This window comes from Poecilia formosa, unplaced genomic scaffold (genome assembly GCF_000485575.1).
Source record: "Poecilia formosa unplaced genomic scaffold, Poecilia_formosa-5.1.2 Scaffold43, whole genome shotgun sequence".
NCBI lineage: Eukaryota > Metazoa > Chordata > Actinopteri > Cyprinodontiformes > Poeciliidae > Poecilia > Poecilia formosa.
Window position 1 is genome coordinate 1,721,996 of NW_006799982.1, and position 22,224 is coordinate 1,744,219.

General features: G+C 37.6%; 1 protein-coding gene across 4 annotated transcripts; it reads right to left on the reverse strand.

Annotated features, from left to right (window-relative positions):
- Nucleotides 1-292: 292 nt before the first annotated feature.
- Nucleotides 293-21,424, reverse strand: clockb (clock circadian regulator b). 4 transcript variants are annotated; one of them, XM_007551685.2, is made up of 24 exons: nt 21,288-21,424; nt 17,321-17,412; nt 16,348-16,505; nt 14,309-14,397; nt 13,848-13,907; nt 13,620-13,768; nt 12,984-13,075; nt 12,081-12,170; nt 11,763-11,883; nt 11,372-11,485; nt 10,834-10,952; nt 10,654-10,736; nt 8,823-8,929; nt 8,567-8,714; nt 8,359-8,434; nt 4,840-4,984; nt 4,616-4,719; nt 4,350-4,508; nt 3,967-4,125; nt 3,181-3,393; nt 2,583-2,770; nt 2,344-2,476; nt 1,679-1,810; nt 293-1,273 (listed from the first exon to the last, which is right to left on the reverse strand). In XM_007551685.2, the coding sequence occupies exons 4-24, from the start codon at nt 14,323-14,325 to the stop codon at nt 923-925; spliced, it is 2,760 nt and encodes a 919-aa protein (XP_007551747.1). In that variant the 5' UTR covers nt 14,326-14,397; nt 16,348-16,505; nt 17,321-17,412; nt 21,288-21,424; the 3' UTR covers nt 293-922. The 4 variants fall into 4 exon arrangements, with proteins under 4 accessions (XP_007551747.1, XP_007551748.1, XP_007551745.1 ...); XM_007551686.2 differs by having other exon boundaries at nt 1,679-1,807; nt 16,348-16,508; XM_007551683.2 differs by having other exon boundaries at nt 16,348-16,508.
- Between the last annotated feature and the right edge of the window lie 800 nt (nt 21,425-22,224).

The window sequence follows — 22,224 nt, forward strand, 5'->3', positions numbered from 1 at the left end:
TATATATATACTGCTTTGAATATTGTAATTTAAAATAAAAAAACAACACAATTCACTATGTTATTGGCACTTGGAATCACTAAACCCGTTATATGTACAGAAATTATCCTGCAAATAATTCAGTTAAACTGTAATCTAGTTTCTTCTAGCTTCTTGTCAAACATAATTTGTAATTACAAAGGTAAAAGGATTCATTTTTGTCCTGGAGACACAGTGTTTAAAAGCACCTTCTACAAAAAAAAAAACAACAAAAAAACACCCAAACCCAATCCTTCCTATTTTTCTTTTTTCTTTTTTTTTTTTTTAAATACACCAAAAGACTTTAAAGCCTTGTTCTGGACTGGTTTTTTTTTTTTCTTTTCAAGAGAACGGGGAGGGGGTCTCAGAGAGCACATCCCTGCTCTGTTTGACCAGAAACCACAAAAAAGTAAAAACTCTGTTTCCAAAAGCAACTAATAAAAGCGTACACAGTTATTCTTTCCATGCAGTCATATAAAATACTATGGTTTTGTTTTCTGTTAGGCTATACTTGTATATTTACAGGTTTTCTTTTTATCATACAGTAAATCTGTACACAGTCTACTTTGAGACTCTTTCAAAAAAAAATAAAATAAATCCATAATCATCGGCGTACGGTGTATTTCTTTTATCCTTTCGAAGTCTCCAAAGACACTGAAGATGATTCATGACTCATGATTCTACCTCTGAAGAGGAAAACAGGAACTTTCTCCTTCCTTGAGCCTCAGCGATGGCTGTCGCAGAGTTCCTTACGAACTCTGAACTTTCCCCCTTTCCTAGAAGTAAAAATCTCTCAAATCAAGGAAGGGAAGGCGATTAATTTTTTGGAGGGGAGGAGAGGTCTGTGACTTCCAGAAGACCCACACAGACATGTACAGCAGTTCCTACAGCTTTCCTCCAGGAGTCATTGCTGCTGGTGGTTAACACTGTCAGTCCTGTGTGATGACGAGGCTTTCTGCTGTTTCTGCGGCTGTGGTTTCAGCTGCTGCTGGTGCCTCTGATGGTGAGAGTGCTGCTGCGTCTGCTGCTGCTTTTGTTGCCTTTGTTGTTGCTGCTGCTGCTGCTGTTGCTGCTGCTGCTGCTGATGTTGTTGTTGATGCTGTTTTTGTTGATGCTGCTGTTGTTGTTGTTGTTGTTGTTGTTGTTGCTGCTGCTGTGGAAGTGTTGCCTGGGTGAAAGCTCCCTGTTGCTGGAGAGGAAACGCTGCCTGCAGAATCAGCTGGGTAGACTGGTTACTGTGAAGAAGACGAGTGCCCTAGCAGCAAAAAGATGGAGGAAATTATTTTGGAATTTGTCTTTTTTGTAAGTTTTGCACTTCTTAAACATTTATCAATACATAATATACGCTACTAAGAAGCTGAGTGACTAATTTATTAAGTTCTGAGGTTTTCTCCAAACACTATATTTAAATATTCAACTCAGTGAGTTGTCTAATTTTAAGATAAATATCAAGCAGCGGTTTTATGGATAGATCTAACAATTGTGCAGTTTATACTGACTTTTTTGAGTGGTAATTTTTTTTTTTTCATAGTTGCTATTTTTTAATGCATAAAATTCACTGAACTATCAATCTGCTCTAGATGCTTCAGACTATTTTTAACATCTCCTGGTTGCAAACAGACATGTGTTTAAAAGGGCTCACTCTGCCCTCTTCTGTTACCTGCAGGAACTGCTGTTGCTGCTGCCCCTGCTGGCTGTTTTGTGCCACTACAGCTGTTTGGTTTTGGCCATCGGGCTGGCCTTGAGATGATTGGGCAGGTTGTAGAGTTAGGGTCTGGGTTTGTCCCCCCTGCTGAGATGAAAAAAGTAAAACACTTAAGAGAGGAAAAAGTATTTAAAAGTTCTCCCATCTTTTTTCAAAACTTAATAGGGCTTTGACTTAATGTCGCTTCATGCAGTCAAAGCCCCAAAACAAAAGTTGTGCCATTAAAAATAAATATTATTCAATACTAAATAGGTTACTTCATTACACCAGTTAAATTTAGCAGTGATATTGTACAGCTTAAAAGCACAAAATCATATTTTCATACATATTCATATTTATTGATGCTTTCATGGAACCAACAATGGAAAAATGAGTAAAACCAATAGTCTTGACCATAATGTTTGTTTTGGGGGTTTATATGCATTATAAATTGGAGCTTATTGTTCCCATAAGTAATCATAATTCTTATCGTGTTAAAAGAAATTAACCAATAATGATAAACAATACATTAAAGTACTGAGCCTACCTGGTTAAAAAAACCTAGCAACTGCAAAAAAATATGTTTTATGACTAATATGCAAGATGCTTGTCAACATCATATGAATGTTTATTTTATTTACCTGCTGGCCACCAAAGGGGTTGTAGGCTGTAACAACCTGCCCCATAAACATAGAGGTGGGCACCATGACAGCACCACATGCATGCATTGGAGTCGTCACAAGCTTTGTTACGAGCTGCTGCCCTGCTGGGAATCTGGAAGGAAAAAAATAATACATTCAAGTAAGCTTGTTGTTATCATACATCATATATGATTAGGACTTCTTTTTTTTTTAAACAGAGAATAAAGTTTGGTTATTACCGGATCTGTCGGTCCTGTGTGAAGGTGGCCACCGCGGTGCCTTGCTGCGTGTTGTTCTGCGGGAGGCTGGTGCTGATCTGCAGCACGTTTGGTGGTCCAGGTTGGGAAATCATCATGGTGTTGTAGAGCGGGGCAGAGACAGATCCCTGAGCCTGAGGCTGAGCCTGGGCAGCTTGCTGTGGCTGACGCTGGAAAAACAAACGAGCAACAAAATGGGAATTTACATCCAATTCTTTATAATAAAGCTTCATTTGTCTGATATAGCTATGTTCAATAAACTGGCATTCAGTTGAAATTTAATAACATCTTTTTTTATGGTGATTAGATAATCAGATATACAGATGCAGAAAAGTGTGAAGAAATTTAGCTTTATCTGAAGGCAGAGAGCGTTTGCCACAACTCTAGTCCTGCTGAGAAATGGTTGTCATCTTACAATGACAAGCTGGGCAAGGAGAGCATTAATCAGAGTAGCAGCCATACTATATACTATACTTTCTTAATCCTATATTATGCTGTATGTAGGGATCTGCAACCAATGGGGAGCCCAGTAAAATAAAGGGAAGGCAGCATAAGAAGTGTGTACCTGTGTGTGACCCACCTGTGCGAGTGTGTTGGTCTGCTGCTGTAAGCTCTGCTGAGGAGGAGGAGCTTGCTGCTGAATGGTGAGCTGCTGAGATCCTGAATGAACAGGGTTAACTGAGGGCTGCTGGACCTGACCAGTCAAGGTAGCTGCTTGTTGGACCGAGCCCACCTGCTGGAGCTGGACGTTCATCGTTCCACTCTGCTGCTGCTGTTGTTGTTGCAGCAGCATCTATAAAGGAGACAGCAAATGTCAGAGCAAAGTGGAGGCAGAAAATGTTGGTTTGCATGCTTTTTTGTTATTTTGATGCTTATGCCAGAAAAAGTGTTAACAGAAACAAGGAAAGTATCTCATTAGGGTTCAGATTCAGGTACTGATATCAATTTAATCGGTACCTGAATCAATTTAATTGATTGAAAATTGAAAAGAAAACAATATGTAAAACAAAAACAGATCTTTGATCCAAGTTAGGTAAACTAAATACAAACAAAAAGGTGAAAACAAAGCAATCTGTCTAAAGAAGGAGGCGGAAATTCTGCTTCTGTTGTGTTCAAATGGTATTTTCCAAAATTAGGAAATCTTGGGAAAGATTCCTCAAAAAGTTACAATTTTACTTTAGTCTTTTGGCATTTTCCTAAAATGTCATTTAAGTGTGACATCTACCCACAAAGCACCAACAAAGCTTGAATAAAAGTAGAAGACATGTACCATAAAAAGGTACAAATGCTACATATTATAACTAAATGCAGAGTAAGAGCTTCTTATTATAACACATCTGCAAGTTGTGTGTAGCATTGAGCCCACCTGTATGCCCTGTCCCTGGACTCTCTGCAGTTGATCTTGGATGTGCCTCAGCTCCTCCTGCTGCCGCTGGATGTTTGCCTGGATCATTCGGGTTCTCTGCTCCAGCTGCTCCTTCAGGTGCTGCATGGCATTCACCTGTGCTGAGAACTCCATCACCGGCTTCAGAAGACAAAGAAGAGCTCTATGATAACACACTTTTCAAGACAGGGTCCTCTAATATACTACAGAAACCTTAATTTTGTTGAATGAGAATGTGAAGTTGTATCAAGTAGCTTTAGATCCTTCTATCATCCATTTTATGGGTGTTTACTGCCCTCTGCTGTTTTTAAGTTAGTCTTTTTTGTATAAGTATCTCCTCTGAAGTAGGTGGATTCATTTCTTACTTGTACATTTGCCTGAAGTTGCTGCTGCTGCTGCTGTTGTTGCTGTTGTTGTTGCTGTTGTTGTTGTTGTTGCTGTTGTTGTTGCTGCTGCTGCTGCTGTTGTTGCTGAGTGATCATGCCAGGATTCAAACTCTGTCCTGTGGTCTGTGAGCTCATTGACTGCAAACAAAAAGATTGACAAGAAACAAACTAGCTAAAGTGCACTGATATAAGAGAAAACAAAAATATCAAGTATAATAAAAATCTATTATTTTCATCAAGCCTACCTGGCTGCTGATGGAAGAGCGTCGCTGAGATGTCATCTCCATGGTAGAGGCCAGGGACTGCCGAGGGGGCGTCGCCATGTCCATATGCAGCTTGGGAGCTGTTGCTGCAGAGACAAAACTACTGGTGACCCGGCTGATCCCAGTGAAACACTTTGCAATCGTCTTTTACTTGTACTGAGTACAAGGATTTAACTCGTTGGCATAAACCGTGTAGAGTTCCTTACAAGTGCAAGTGTTGTCTGAGACATGAGACGAGGACTTCCTGGAGCTCCGTGAGGATGTTGAAGGTGTTCGGCTGTGGTCAAACCGCTCCAGAGCTTCCTTCAAGCTGGATGTGTTCAGCTGTGACTCCGAACCAGAATCCTGACTCTACAAATTTAAAGTAACACAAAAATTATCAATCAATCAATCAATCCTCTTTATTTAGACACAATTATGGTCCATAAACAGACAAAACAAGAACAATAAAAAGAAGAAAAATAAAAAATATATAATGAAATAATCAATCACTGACATATAAACTAATCCGCCAGTGATTCCACAAACTGGAGAAGAACCTCACTGAGCTTTGAACAGGATTGGTCAGAGTCTGAATGATGCTGTTTGCAGAGTCTGTTAATCTACACATACATCTGTGCATAAAGTTTCAAAGCACAGCAGCGCAGGTTGTTACACTGGCATTCACAAACATCTGACTGGCACTACTCCATCGGGGCACCCTAAGCAGCATCCTCATGCCATCATTATAAGCAACCTGAAGTTTATTCATACTACTTTTCCTGTAACGCCACCACAGGTGGGCTGTATACATTGGAGTACTGTACGCTTTAAAAAGTGCAATTTTGATAGATGCTGAGCACATGGAGAACGTCCGAAGGAGAATATTAGCTTGTACATAATGAGTACAACTCTGCTTGTAAATGTATCATCAGACAGGTCAGCAGTGATGTAATGTCCCAAATATTTGACCTCATCAGTGACCTGGAGGATGCTGCCAGACAGGGTGAAGCCAGGAAAAGATAATTTAGTGTCTTCTTTGCTCTTGACAATCATGATGTTGCTCTTTTTTGCATTATATTTAATATCATGCTGTAACCCGTACTTAGAGCAAACCCTTAACAGTTGCTGCAGACCAGCACTATATGGACAGAATATCACAAGATCGTCAGCGTACATCAGCTGGTTGATGGTTCCATTACCAACCCGACAGCCAGTCCTACATTGATTCAGCAGCTCAGATAAATCATCCATATACAGGTTAAAAAGGCAAGGAGATAGCAATTTTAAAAAAAGATGGTGGATACTATCAGAAGATTGCAACTAGAAGTGACTGAACTTAAACAAGAAAAGCATGAATCTGAGATCTGACTAAATCCATTTCTACATGTTGGATTGCGCAAACGTTTTAAATATATTTTCACTCCACAGATTCTGCCAAAATTTTATTTTTCAAAATCCTACATTTGTTTTCATGCAAATCAAGAATATGAAACACAGTTAACAGTCAGATGTCAGTGCTTTTTCAATAACTGGGAGAAATGAATTAAAATGCATATCAACAACTTTCACTTCATGTAAACTAAAGCTGTTTAGTATTAGAAAAACATGCATTTTTGTTGAATATTACAATGATATTGAGAGTAATGCACCCCTATTCTTCTCACTCACGTCATCAGGTTGTTGCTGCCACCACTTTTCATGAGCTTTTGTTTTCTGTATAAAGTGACACTAAGGCGTTGGTGGGTCATGCCAGAATATTCTGAACACTAGGTGAGAATGACTGGTTCTGCTACTGCAGTAATTCATTTTTAAGACATTAAACATTTTAATATGAGCATTCTGAATTTGATTCCCGCTACATGTTCAACACATAAGGCATTTCCAGCAGAGCTCGTCCAATGCTTAACCAAAGCTGTAGGTAGAAACAGGTCTTGACTGGTTCCATAAAATAACTTTGATTTTTCCATATCCAGGGAGCCAGCTTGGCGCTATGTCATCGTGACACTATAAATGTCTCGACCAATAAATGTTCTCCTCAGCTTAGTTGTGGAGGAGAGCACTGCAGGGAAGCAACACAAATCATATTGTTTACGTCCACATCCCTGCAAACAGATGCTCTAATATTCCCTGCTTGACTTCTTATTGCTGTTTTTAACACACTGCGGTTTAATCTTAACAACCCCAAACAGCTAACGTCTGATCGCTACCAGCAGTGCTGCAAAGGAGGGATATAGACAGAGTTTGAAGTGAGATTTATTTACAAAACCTATTAAAACCCTATCAGTGTTTAAGAACTCAGCAGGAAATGACGTTTATGGTTTCATTTCAAGATCTGCTGTGTGCACATTGACCTACTTAAACTCTCACAGGTGATATCAAAAGAAGCAGCAGGAAGATGAGATCCTGCTAATCAAACATTTTAATCAATGCTGCAGCTCGGTTATTAAAATGTTTTTTTTGTAGATTAGACAAAAAATTAGCAGTTCTTTGCTAAGAACTTTAAAATGGCAGGAGATGTGGTGTGCCAGAGTTTGTGGCGATGATAACACTAAGAATGGCTGCTTTATAACTCTTGTCTCAGTTTCGCAATTGAACTGGTTTAGTGGAAAAACCACATGGTGGTTTTAACATTTGCAACCACAAACAAGCACCATTGCAAGTACCTTTTAAGAGACCATCTAGATTTTGCAGCAGTGTGTCTCAGTCATTAAACTGCCCCAGCAAAGCTTATAAAATGAACACTGGTGACATTAGCACATCTGTTTACAGTTTACCATCTCCCTGAACATTTCAACAGAAATTCTAAATACCTCCAACAGGTTCAAGTGATTTATTTTAGGTACTGTGATAACTTGTCTCTAAGGCTGTGGAAGAACCACTGCTACTGGTGGCACTAGTTTTCCTGGATGGCTCCCAGGTGTTTGCAGGTCGAAACATAACTGCCATAGTTCACTGAGTTCAAGATGAAACAGCAGCAGCAAAGGACCACAAGCTCTAAGCTGCGGTAAAACAAACTTTAATACCGTCTGAATCTAGTGCTCATTAGAGTTTTTCCCACTTTATGAAACTGGTTGACTATTGCTACACAGAATAGTTTGGAAAATGATTTGGAAATATTTCCAATCCTAATCTACAGAATATCTGAGACTACAGCCAACCTACAAAACTTAAAATAACTTGTTGCAGTTGTGTTACTCCATAAATAACAGAATATACATCATATTAAATGCAGCACATACTCATTATGCTGCACAATAACCACAAGGAAGCCATGACTAAACGTGGCCAATGATTTTCTTCATTTTCACTCATGTATAAACTGAAGTAAAATGTTTCAAACAAATTAAAAGTTGCTTTTTGTTTTCAATAAAGCAGTAAAACATGGTATAGATATTTGTAAATACATGAAGTAGAACTGCCCAATATACCAGATAGTAGAAGGTATTGTAGTATCAGTGTGTGTAACATCTATATAGCAAAAAGTTGCTTAGAAACAATGTATTGTAGGATTATTATATTTCAATTGCCATACATGGAAATTCTGCCTATCTTGTAATGTGTAATATCTTGTTGGACAGATGCTTTGTTTTGTCTTGGTCATGCTTTATTTTTTAGTTGTTTTTTTTTAATAACATAGCTTCCATTCACCAGGTATATCACAACTTCTGTAACTAATGTGGTTGAGAAAAATACAAATGCAAAACTTAAAAACAAACAGAGCATTTCTAACAGGGATGACTCACTTTATCAACAGCTGCCTCTGGATTGGTCTCTTCAATTCCCAGCTCTCTGCGCTGCTCCGCCCTCACCTCTGCATAGCTGCATAGCAGATTAAAAAAAGAAGGATTTCTTTAGGGGGAATGCATGGATAAATCGACAAACAATAAAAAAGGTAGTTTTTATTAAAAAAAAAACTGATATGAAAAAGATAATCTCAAAAGGGTTTTGTACCTGACCACCGTGTGTGTGCAAACAATAAACTCAGGTCTGGAGTTCCACTGATGATAGGTGATGTAGTAGTGTGTCTGCAGCCAAATCCACTGTTGACCTTTAGTCAGGAAGCGATAATAACACGACTTCCCTTTTCCGTACTGCATCACTGAGAGGGCAAGGGATAGAGACAGGCAAAACAAAAGATGTTACGAAAAAGGCAGTGATAGGAACCCTCTAAAGAATCTTGAATGAAAGAGAAAATGCAAAGCCTCACAGTGTTCGTGACATTTGGCGAGTGTCTCCAGGTCATCCACGTGGTAATAGTCATACCCTGATGTTCCTAGAACCTCAAAAGGCAGGTAGCCTATGATTGGTGGAGCTCTGAAGAGAGAAAAAATAGACATCACAGGAATTAATGCACAATTCAACATGTTTCAGAAAATTTGCCATTCATTTTTTTCTCCCTACTGTCCATGTTCACCATTTTCAGATCTTTGTGTTCACATGTCAATCTGTTTCAAAACCATTTTCAGGAGGAACGCAGTGCGTGTATGAAAATGGGTCAAGTCTGTTTTCATCTATCTGCCAGTGCATATGTACATGTGTGTGAGTGTGTGTCTATTATGGTTAGAAAGCTTACGGTTAGAAAATAGGCAAAGATCAGGTGTTGATTTATTATTGTCATATCTCTCATTGAGACAAACCTACTGGTGTCGTTTATTATGTCTCAAACTCAACAGGCCTCAACAGCAATCTTAGGTCTTTGAAGTAACTTAAAAATTTACCACAATGGTAAATATACCTAAAATATAATCTATTGCATGGATGCAATGCTTGACAGTCGCATATATCAGTGCAGTTTATTTCTATCCAGAATCGCACTATATGCCATCTTTTATACCCCACCAAATAGACAAAAAAAAAACAAAAGTTTTTATGTTGGTTATTTGTGCAAAACTTTGTGAAAGTCAAATTTGTCAAAATGTCCAGATGTTTCTAGCATGCAGACCAGCATGAAAAATGTTTGTGCTTATTGGGGATTACTTCACTGAATTTACACAGCTGAAACTGTAAAGTACAATGAAATGTGTATTTCACGTAACAGCCGAGCACTAGATGATTGATCAGGTTGAAAAGGAGCAACGGTTCACCACTGAGATCAGCAAGAGTTCCCCAGACCAAATAGTATTCATTATTTTAAATTCCAGTAGCTGAGATAATAATAAGAACAGTTGATTAAAGGTATAAAAACTGAAACTAATCAGACAAAGCTCTTCCAAAAACATACAAGACCAATCTCTACATGCCACCACGGTTGCTCACAAAGCAGCCGCTTGAGATACACAAAGCTGTCATCTCAAAGCCCGATTATAAAGATGTTCTTCTCATGCCGTCTTCCCTAATTGTGTCATTAGTTACCTCTAATTAAGGAAAATTCTAAGATGAAGTAAAGAAACAGTGGAAAAGCAGTCGAAACTCAGGTTCTGCAAGTTGAGGCAGAACGGAAAGAGCCGCGACAGCACAACAGGTTGTTACCAGACCAAAAAACAAAGCAGAAAAAGCACAGGTCAGCAATCTGAACCTCTACAATGCCATCTGCAACACGTTTTAAAATGAAAAATGGGTCAAGTTATTTGCTAACTTGCAAACTTGGGCTGCAAACTCATTTTTAAGCCTAAACCAGTAAATTGGTGACATAATGTCTGCAGAGCTCTGCCTGTCTTAATGCATGTTGACATCATCCAGGTAAGACAAATGTTGTCCATGTTTTAAAATGGAAGAGAAAGTTTACTTTAAATGATAGTTTAGAACTAGTTTATTGCTCCCAGGATTCAAATCTTGCTGATTGTACTCACCAGCTAGAATAAACTTACAAAGATTGATGTAACACACTAAGCAGAAACTTTTTTTGTCTCACAAGGTATTAGAGACATTCAATTTCACAAATCGTCCTGTGTGCTACTGAGAGATCTTACTTTAAATTCCTTCTTTGACCTAATTTATGACAACAAAACTCCTCCTGAAAATAATTTGGAAAGGCAGACGTGAATGTAGGAGAGGAATTCCCCTCCTACGTTCACGCAGTTACTGTAGAGTGTGTTTACCTGTGGTCTAAAAAGAGGAATTTCCATTCTAGACTGTGCCTTGAGGTGAATTCTTCATTTGGCTCTTCGACTGTGCACATTTCCTACAACCACAAAAACAAACATGAGAATCTGACCGTAAGCATATTGTATGTAAAAAGACAAAAGGACGGCTCAACCGTGTACTCATCCTGACAATACCTTGATAAACTGAGGTTTGGCCAAGCGGACGGTGGCTACGAAGCACACCTGGTCGTCGAAGGCAGGCTGCAGCGACCGCTGTAACACTCCTGCCAGACCATTCCTCGTAATGTTTGGAACTGCAACAGAGAAACCGTTTTCCATTAAATGAAAAAATATATATATTAATATCACTTCATTGTTTTCACATTTTGTAAATTTTTGTGTTATAAACTAACAAAAACTAGTGCATACCTGTGAAATAGAGGTATAAAACTGTTTTCACAAATAAGAAACTGAAAAACTTAATTTACAAGCCACATGGTTGTAAATGTTTTCAGTTCAAAGAAGCAAAGTTTTTCATACACTTACACAACTTAAAGAATATAGTGAACTTTGACATGACAATATGTGGAAATGTTACTGATAACATTGCTGTATGATTGAATACTTTATATTGGTCAAATTGTAAAAGAATGAGACTATTAAGTAACAATATCATGAAACATTGCTAAAGCATCCAGTATCATATTAACTATGAGTAACATGAGCAACAAACCGTTATTGAGGGATTTGAAGTTGCCAATAAACTTCACATATTCATAAACCGGAGGCTCTTTGGGGTCAATTGCTCCTCGCAGCATGTGACAGCAGAACTCTAGATGATTCTTAGCTGAAGAGGAAGAGATAGACAAAAAGTTACTTAAATTACAAATTACATTTCTGTAGATTTGTGTACAATGTTTCAAAGAAAAACAGATGGCGCTGAATCAGCATATTTCTAAAAATGAAAGTCTTCAGAGTAACTGTCAGAAGATAAACTGAATCCATAAAAGTAATTTCCAGATTTTAGAATAAATACTTTTGGAGACGTTTTATTGAATTTATGTTCAATAAATCTTGCAGCATTTCAAGCTAAAGTACAAAAACAAAGTGAATTTGATACTCACTCTTCATATAGTCACTGCTGAGGCTCTCCAGTTCAGTTGGGTGTGTAGACAGAACCTTATACACTTCGGAGTGTTCCCCAACAGGCAGAAAGTTTAATAAGTTCTGGTCCACAAAGTCCGCCTGGAAAATACAAAGATTCAGGCATAGAAATACAAAAACAAAAGAATGGCCAAACTCTTCTCACTACACAGAAGCTCTTACAGCTTTTAATCTGAGCCACAACAACAAACAAACCCACAAAATGCATTACAGCGTACACCATCATACAATGAAAGACCAAAACAAAATGAGCAACAAACAGAAGCGGTAATACTTACTGGTAGGTGTTCTAGTAAAGAGGTGACGCTCTCAGAGACATAAAGGATGTTCCCATCAGTCATTATTGCTATAAAGAATCCATCCAAAGCCTGATCCAAAAGCAAAAATTACACTGTCAAATGCTCTGTTTACTAGCAAGGGAAAAGTGCAAATTATATTCTGAAATTAAGGGCTGGTTTTTGCCAGTCAGAGAAGGTGAAATAAAAAAGAATACACAAAAACAGAAGCTTTTTTTTAATAAGCCAAAGTATCAAGTGCAGATATAGGTCTGGTTAAAATGTCATATAGACTTAAAATTGGCATGAACGCCACATTAATGTCTTCCTTTAAATTATTTATCTGAACCACTGTTTTCCCCAGGATAAAATAACTATCATTTTCTAATGACGCCAGGTGTACAGGTTTTATATATTGTTTTTTTCTAAACAACACAGAGACAAAATTATACATGCAAACCTAAATATTTGTAATGATTTTTGAATCGCTCAGACATTACATTTTCTATATTTTGCCTTCTCATCTCAACTCTGATTGCAGGATACTAGCGTACATGAACAGCTGGAGTACAGTCAGTGCCCTTCGCTGGTTCAGAACACATTATTGGCCTAATTTGTGCCTTGTTGAACCTCAGCAATAGTTTCAGAGTCTCTACTGGTTGCACCAGTGCATCCAGAGGAGCGTTCCAACAGAACAATGATTCAAAACATGCATCAAACATCGTTTCTTAATGGATGCAGTGGGATAATTTCTTTAAGTTCCTGAAAAGGCCCTTAAGCTTTCAACTGGAACTTTATCTGCTAACTACAATAGGAAAACCCAACCACAGAAACAACAGAAGAGTTGGTACTACACTGTTGTCACCCACAGTACAGGAATAGAGTAGAGAATGTGACATTTCTGACCTCCAACATGAGCTGTGTGAATTCTTCGTTGCTTAGAAAGGGGGGCTTCCAGTCCTGTCTGATCTCGCTCGACTCTGACTGGGCTGCAATCTCTGATGAAGGAAGAAGGATGGATGAGATTTAAGTAAATACATTTCAGGAATCTTGAAACTAAGAACAGATGGAGATGATGCACTCACAGAAAAATGAAGGTCATATAAAACAAATGTTCTCAGAGACTAATCCAATGGCAAAACAGGACAATTAAGAACAAAAATTGTGACAAAATATTTCTAAGTTGCAGGAAAAAACTAAAAGCTTGGATTTGTAAAACTATTAACCCAAATACAGTTCTTGCACCTAATCTACAATCATCATGCACTAAAATAACTCAATCCCAAATTTTAAGTCACCAACCATTTCGTGTATGGCAAGCACTTACAGCAAATCAAATAATATTTTACAATTTCCATGTGCCATAAAAAGGGCAATAAAGCATGTTTTTACAAAGTTCAGATCATGAAGGTAAACAACCCTGATAGTAGAGTGCATATCCAAGTGAATAATTAATCCCAAAAACAGAGTAAGAAATCTCCACTCAGCAAGGAGTTCCACGTAAACACGGGAAGTGACGGGAGGAGGATGAAAACGCCTGACCTTTGTGTTTACACAGGAAGTCGATGCTTTTCTGCAGGATGGTAGACTTGTCCATCTTTCGGGTGTTCCCTGGCAACATGGTGCCAAGCTCTTTGATGAGGACATTGAACTGGTCTCTCCTTTTCTTCTCCGACTTGTTACGGGACACGCTGTAATCCAAAGCAGGTTGGTTAGACTTGAAGGGATCAGAGCCTCCTTGGTGGAACTTTACCGAGGCATAAAGCTCACCGTTTCGCCTTGTCCTTCTCATCTTCTTCCATCAACCCATCAGTGAGGCTGCAATCATCCCTATAGGATGTGAATAAAATGGACTTTCAGCTTTCTCCTTGTTCTAATTGTGTATGTTTGTAGGCAGCTTTGAAGCATAAAAGTGTTGGTAGTAACAGCTAAAAAAGATTCCTAATAGGGATAGTACGTGTAAGTTTATTTGCAATCACAAACAAAGAGAAAAGAAGAAAAAGGAATGTGCGATGCTTGCCAAGAAGGTTTACCACATGAGTAATAGGGTGTGTCTTGTCTGAGCTCCAAATATGAATGTTAAAATACTTTCAATTATAATCACAGACAATTCACGAACATCATACTTTACATTTAATTATGCAAAAATTTATAATCATTTACAGAGAAATGAATGTGTGTGTGTGTGTGTGTGTGCGCGCGTGTGTGCGCGTGTGTGTGTGTCAGCATACCCTATGCTTGATGTCATGGTGGCTGCTGATCAGGGCTGTGGCTGTAGTAATTTGTTCTTTAGGCGTGAGGTAGGCATTTGGAAAAGCACCTGAAAATACCAGAGTGAAACAAATGATTGCTTTAATCCTTCATAATCCAATTCAGTGGATTAACAGCATAACTCATCACTAAAGAATCATACGACAAATTTGTCGCTTTTAATTTAACCAGCATTAACTGCAAACACTGCCGGCCACATTTATTTTAACCACTGCTAAAGATGCAGAAAAATCTTCAAATAAATTCCTCTTGCATTGCAGCATCGCAACATCACACTGAAGGAAATAGGACAAACACAACATCTGAGTCTCATTTTAAGAGAAAAGAGACCAGACATAAAATTGGGTTACTGTGTGTCTGGTGAGTTATCTTTGTCTTGATTCGACCATTTGTTCTGAGCAAATGGTTGAAAGACCTAATGACAACCCATTTTGGGTTTACTTATTTTCATTTGATATACCCTGCTATTGCAAGCATTTCAATCCACTCTGATGGGTTCCCAGGACTTTTGGAAGAGCAAAAAGCCCACTCCATCACATACTTTCCACCCCAAATCTACATGGAGTGCTTGGTGATGAAAATATCAATCTGAAATCATCTGATCAAAGCTTAAAATGACTAAGGTCCCAACAAACTCAATGTTTACATTTATGATAGTAGAACAGAGAAAGCTTTCTAACATCAATCTTAACTATTTGACATGTTAGTAGTATCTAACTGTTGTCAATCTGTGATCCTAAGACGATGGTCTTTGCATCAGTTCTTCAGCAGTGAGCTTTGGAGACTATTACTACTCCACTCTCTGTGCATGGTTCCAAGATAAATGTGGGTCTATGTTTGGGCTAGATGCCAGTGTCCAAAGGTCATGAACCTTTAGGTCATGCCATGTCATTTTTTACCCAAGAGAAAAAGAAAGATAATTAAAAAATTAAGTATTTTGTTTCCTAAATGTAGCTTTAAGCATCTTACAAGTAATGTGAATGATGTCAATACTTGCACCACTACTGGTTTTGTTCAAAATAATACTTTTATTCTCCCAACTGAATAATTTTAGTTTTTTTAATATGTCAGAGAAAAAATATGCTACAGTGATAAAAGTTCAATGTCTTATCCAGGTTTTACACATTTTTAACCTGTGGTGCCAACAAGTTTAGCCAGCACTGTAGAAAAAATATTTATGACGTTAATGAAAGATGAATATTCTAAGTAGGCATTTATTATCTGAGCTAAATTTAGAAATATCTCAGCGATTTTATGTGTGATGATGTTTTAACAACCCGTAAACCAGTTCATGAGTCATGATGAAATTTGGATCAATACCAGCTGTGTCAAGTCAATTCAAGTCAAAGAAAACGCAAGCACCTGACAACAAAAGTGCTAGTCAAGATATTTTTTTTTTAATGTCTGTTTCATTTTGTTTAATAGTTATCTAGTACAAGTAATCTCCAAAGAGGGAGGATTTTGTAGGGAGAGCAGTGAAATATTTGATGTGTTCCTAAAAGAGTTGTTTTACAGGCAATTAAACTTCAGAAAATTTAAGTAGTTCAGATTATAACAAATAATAATACAGTAATGTAGATAGACAGCTCTACATTACAGCGTCACCAGGTGGCAACAAACTCATTCAAGCACTGAGTAGATGCACAGACCAAATCAATTAATTGATGAGTCATAGCTTTCTCTATCTAAATGGAAACAAAGCTGAAGTAATTCTTTTTGGACCTAAAACGGAATGACAGAGTCAACTCACAGCTTCAGTTATTACAGCTAGAAATTACTGATCAGGCCTGAAAATCTGGGTGTAGCGATGGACTCTGACCTGAGCCTTCATAGTCACATAAAGACAATCACAAAGTCGGTCTTCTATCACCTGAAGAACATTTTCAAGATTATAGAACTAATGTCACAGCAAAAGCTAGATGATACATTAAATTTACTCAGATCAAAACTGTTTTTTATGCAATTCCATTATGTCTAAGTGTGTGAAGTTAGTCCTCACCCCGCCGCAGCTTTTGCACAATCTAAACGTCTTTTCTCACGGCCCACAGAATGGGTTGGGGACTGTCACTGACTCAAAGGTCAAAAGAAGCATCGAGGTCATTGGGGTTAAAAGAGGACAGCAAACCACGAGGAAGACAAACGGAGGTTGACCAAAACCTGCTGAAGAAACCAGAGCACAAGAAAGAGGGTCATGAGGGTTTAGGGCTGAGGACAGAGAGAGAGAGCAAGAAATGTGATCATGACGAAATCAAAAAATCCAGGTAATCTGAATCATCCAAACAAAACAAACCTAATTACTTAATTTGTAAAGTGGTTTTTAACTCAGTTAAAATATCTTTTTGGTTTTAAGAGGTCAGTCACCACTAACAAAGCTATATTTTGAAATAGATTAACTTACCATAATAAATTAATGAAAAGAAAGTGTTTATTTCTACATTACGGATTCTGATTTCAGGAATGAATGATTTCTAATGTGTTGTAACATTTTTTTAAGTTGGATACATCAATAAATAGTTGACATATCCAACGTAAGTTTAGGTTCAGCAACATTGACTAAATCAACAAAATAAGGCATAGCAAAGACCAGATATTATAAACAGTTTAAATAAGATTACTTAAAGGACTATAACATAAATCCTCAGAACTTGTATGTAATTAAAATATCTCATTACTACACCCATCGTTCTATTTGTTTTCTTTTACAGATACAGTTTGAGATCTTAGGCAGAGATTCGACATAAGATTAGCTAACATTGTCTGCTTCCTTATTACAAATATTGGCAACAAATTCTGCGACACAACATTTAAACTTGGATGTTTAAAAAGTTTCGGTTCCTCTAAAACACGTGAACTCATGGGATAATTGGTCTTTAAAAATTCCTGTGCTTGAAAGCGCAATAATTAAATAAAACCACAAACCTTCAAGAAACTTTTCATTTGCCAGCACTTATTGAGAATAGTTCTCAACTCACCTTCAGCTGGAATGTCCCTTGTAGACAAAACTGGCCTATTTAGATCCAAGTCTTCTTTGCAAGCTGCGACAAAACTTCTCACCACACCTGAGCTGCAACACAAAAAAAGCCCTGACTCATTCACTAGCACTGGGTCCATCATGAATCACTCCTCAACACGAATAAGAAATATAAACAGATAATAAAATCTACAAATATAATTCATGTCATGAAATAGGCAGCATATTTTCAGGAGATTATGTGCCAGATCAGAAAAGATGGCGAAGCTAAGGAGCGATGCCTTCATGTCTTGATGCTAAAAACTTGTTGGGACGATGATAAACAATGACTCAGTTCTTCGCACCAAACTGTAGCTCTAATTCAGCTGCTAATTTGGCAGCTGATCTAAATATCCATATCAATTTATTAAATTGGAGTATAGTTAATCATGAATTCTCACATGTCTAAAAGGTCACGGCTATCTTGTTAGAACCCATAAAAACCAATCAAGTGAGTCAAAATAACTAAATGCTGCTGCTTGACACACTTCAAAGGTTTGAGGGATGAGACTCGATATTTGCTTGATCCTCTCTGCAAAATAATAAGCTAATTATTTTCAGTAGTCAAATAAATGTAATTTACTTCTCCGCAAGGCCCACATTCAAGAAATGTAATAATACCTATTGAAATATTAAGTTATGCCAACCTCCTTCTTAAAATTACACGCCAGATATTTCCTGTAAAAAAAAAATAAATCAATCCAACTCAGTTCAGACAAAGTTTATGAACATGCCATGGGCAGTATTTTATATTTACTTTATTTTGTTGAAAGGTGTTATTTAAATCAAAATCTAATCTACCTTAATGAAAAACAGATTTCTTCTTGTTTGTTTTCACCAGATTCTTCCTTCAAATGTGTTTTCGGTAATAAGGTTGCAGCAAAACATCTGAGCTGCTGTAAAAACACAGCAGGAATTTCACAAAACTACATGGAAGCAGTTCATAGCATGCTTTAGAATGTATGTCTAGTTTCTCAACATTATTAAGAATTAATGTATAGTTGTTGCTCTTTTAGACACAGGCAAGTAATCTATATGAAGGCTTATTAACATTTTAAAGAGTTACTGGCTTTTTTAATGGGAAAGTTTATTCCAGCTGCACGGCAGCTCAGCTGGCTGAAAAATGTTCCAGCACTATTCTCCTTCGTTACAAGTATGGCAAAACTGAGATGCTTGGAAATATTGTCCATATTGGAAAACATGGGTAATGCCCAAAAGCTACATTACCCTACTATCCAGATAACTTTCTTTAAAAAAAAAAAAAAAAAACTATAGTTGGCAAGCTACAAGCATCAGGTCTATTACAGACTGGCTACCTGAGGAGACAGGCCAACTAATACCCAAATATCAGCTTGTGTTATTCTAGCAGAACAGAAAAAAGTACAACAGTATGCACAAGTACCTGAATGGAACAACAACTTGGAGAGGTTGCAAATAAATTATTAATCATCTTATTACACATTTTTACTTGGGTTAAGGAGTCAAACTAACAATAAATAACTATAATACATAACATTTATAGCAATAAATATAAATATGGCACAGTATTTTTCCACAATATGAATAACTATGGCTATTCTGCTTTATAAAAAAGTAATTGGATGATGAATAGTTTCTGTAAATATTGTGAAACCTTGGTAGTAGGTTACTATAACTACTGCTAAAACTGCTGCTAGAACCTAGAGGAACCTTATTCTATTCTTCCTCTGCTAATGGCAAAGCTGAGTCTTATTGAGGAAGTTTTGGTCTGACAAAATTGAGTCATTTTGAAATACATATTGCACATTTTTGGAAAATACTTAGTGGTCACTAATTTGTACCCAAATTTTATACACATTACCATCTCATCCCTTCTTGCTTCCATGTCACATCTGTAAGCAAACTACTTTTTTTACCAATTAAAGCATCACATACGATTTGATTTGATTAAGAATTTTCAAGAATCATAAAAATAATATGCTCAAATGTCACAAATTATTTGACTATTATTCTCTGATTTTGAAAACTTTGTATTACGTATTCTTTCATCTAGTTCTTAGAACCAGGAGATTATTTACTGTATATGACAAATTACAACTCCTGATCAAATCAAATTAACTGTACGTGACAATCTGACAGTCAATATTATTATTTGGAGCCATATAATACCTGGTGTGCAAGAAACTACACTAGCAGATTGCACAACTAGAATACTAGCTATTTTGCCCCTTCACTATTTGATGCCTTCCCTGTTTATATTAATTCATGCCTAACTTTTTATGAGAACAAAATTATTCAGACTAATGCAGGATATTTTGTACTGACCATTCGTCAATCTATACCCGCCACAGGAAATGTTTTGTACCCACTTTGACAAAGAATTGAAGTAATTTTCAATATTTTAACTCTGTTTAAAGTAACTAAAGCAGTTATATAAATAAAAAACATAACAGAACATATTTCAAGAAAGTCAACTGACCCAAAACTGATCAGCACCAAAATAAATCAGACTAAATTGTCATTAAACGTTCCACTACAACACAAAACAAAGTTGTTCATCATGGTTTAAGTACATGTTACAATATACTTTGTTTACAAATACAAAATGATCCTAGGAAGGGATGAGATGATAATCTTGAAGTACAAATTGTCAAATAAGCGTAATGACCCAGATATTTTCATTGCTAAAAAATGACTAAAGGACCAAAACTGCAAATGTAGGCGCATGACTATATCCTCTTGTGATGTCATTGAACCAAACAAACATTGCATTTTTAAATATTTGCTTTTTGTCAAATTTTGCAGTGAAATCCATCCTTCACTACCGTGTTGTGTTTTTATTCTAAGTGTACACAACTGTTAGTATATCAGAATAATTTTTTTTTTAAAAAAGAGAAAAGTACACCACTGGATAGTATCTTTAAACTGTCTGGAGAACCACTGTCTAACTATTTCAAAACCCCTGCTCTTAAGATTTGACTGCAGGCAGAAAGGTCACATTAATTGTAAGAAGCCCAGAACAAATTATCTTTCTCATTACTTTGCATTCATAGCTCTTTGATGGGTCTGTTCGAGCTGTAATTGATGGTCAGTAGGTGAAGCGTTATTACGTTGTGCTAAGAAACACAGCACCATTACTAATGAATAAACTCTGACATTAGCAACATGGCCGCAGCAGCGCTGTTGACCAAGAAGAAGTAGTATTTTACATACCTTTTAATGCCACAGGTGTTGTTGTTATACAACCATAAGAGAACAACCAATACAGCTAGCTTGCAGGCTAACTAAGCTGGCTACCGAAAACTGCCCATTTAACTCAAGAGGTTTAATGCTCTTACTGTCCCCGTTTTCTCCCGCTACACTCGCAAATGGTAACGCGATTCACATTGATCAAATAAACATCCCAAATAATTAAATCAAAAAATTCAGTCTCTATCATTGGAAGCTGGCGCCGCGCCTGGAGCTGTCACGCAACAACTGACATTGAAGACGAAATAATCTTCAAAATATCACCGCTGTGCCACGAACAGCGCGAGAGAGTGCGTCTTAACAACCGCACGAGGCAGCGTCCTCGGACAAGCCGACAAAAACAGAAACACCAGCCGGTGAGAAACAGCCTAAATCAGCGACGGCAGAAACGTTTTTCGCGGCAGATGTATGTACAAACACACACGCATACATATATAGTCAATGGGCGCGCGCACACACACACACACACACTCTCTCTAAGGAGGAGCCGCGCACGCGCACGCCCACTCGCTCACACAGATACTGGCAGCTCAGAATGTGGGTCACTGGGCCTCTACTCTCCCTCGAGCGTGCGGAAACAGTCCCGAAGCCTGCTCTGCAGTCCGACCGCTTCCGCACGCCGAAAAAAAAACACCGTACACAAACAACTGAGCTGTTTCTCAACAAAAGCTTTTGTATGTGCAGTAAAAAAAAATCTTTACCTTCACGAATTACCTAGCAGCCAGTCTCCTTGTTTTGCTTACTTGAGCGTCACGTCGAGGCGGTGGGGGCCAGGAGGACTGAGAGGACTTCGGGCTGGGGAGAAAAACAGGAGGCCTACTTCATATTACGACGTACAGTCATGCGCAATAGAGACAGTAGGGCGCACTATTTTGCAAGTACAGTAGCAGAAACGGAGGGAAACTGCTGAGTGATCTCCGGAGGAGAAATGACTCCGCGTTTTTATGGCCTTTTCAACCTGGCTGCTCCACTCTGAGTCCATTGGAGGTTTTTATAAGTACAATATGGCAACTCAACACTTTCATTTGCGTTTGACTGTAAATTATGAAGTTCCTCTAATATATTAGGTTGCCTGCAGATTCTCGTAATAAATTACTTAAAATTGTTTAAATTAGTTATTAAAACTGGTTTGACACTTCTCAAGGTGTATTAAGCGGACAGATTTATGATGAATTGACTGAATGTGATACATATCTAGGTTGAAAGAGATTACAGTAGGGATAGCCCAGTCCAGATAGCAGGGCTTTCCTCTTTTTATCAACGTCCAATCATCGGCGCTAGACGCCATGACGCTTTATATCTAGTTTCGAGGCCCCCCTTATTTAATAATGTTTAAGTAAAACTGGAAATAAACTAGATATGGAAACATTGAGGCACCCAAAAGAACTCTGATTAGTTGCTTTATATGATGTCACCAGAATTTTAGATTGCCTTTATCTAGATTAAGTAATATTTTACAACAAAGCATTAATTTCAAAGATTCTGGTGTATTTTTCCCCACTGTCCAAAGCATACTGACATTAAAAACACCAGTGGTTAATGAAGTATATAGGGTAATTCCATTGGAAAATCTGAGAAATTCCAAGCTTTTACTTAAAAAAAAAGTGCACTGAAGAAAATAAGCAATTTCTCCTTTGG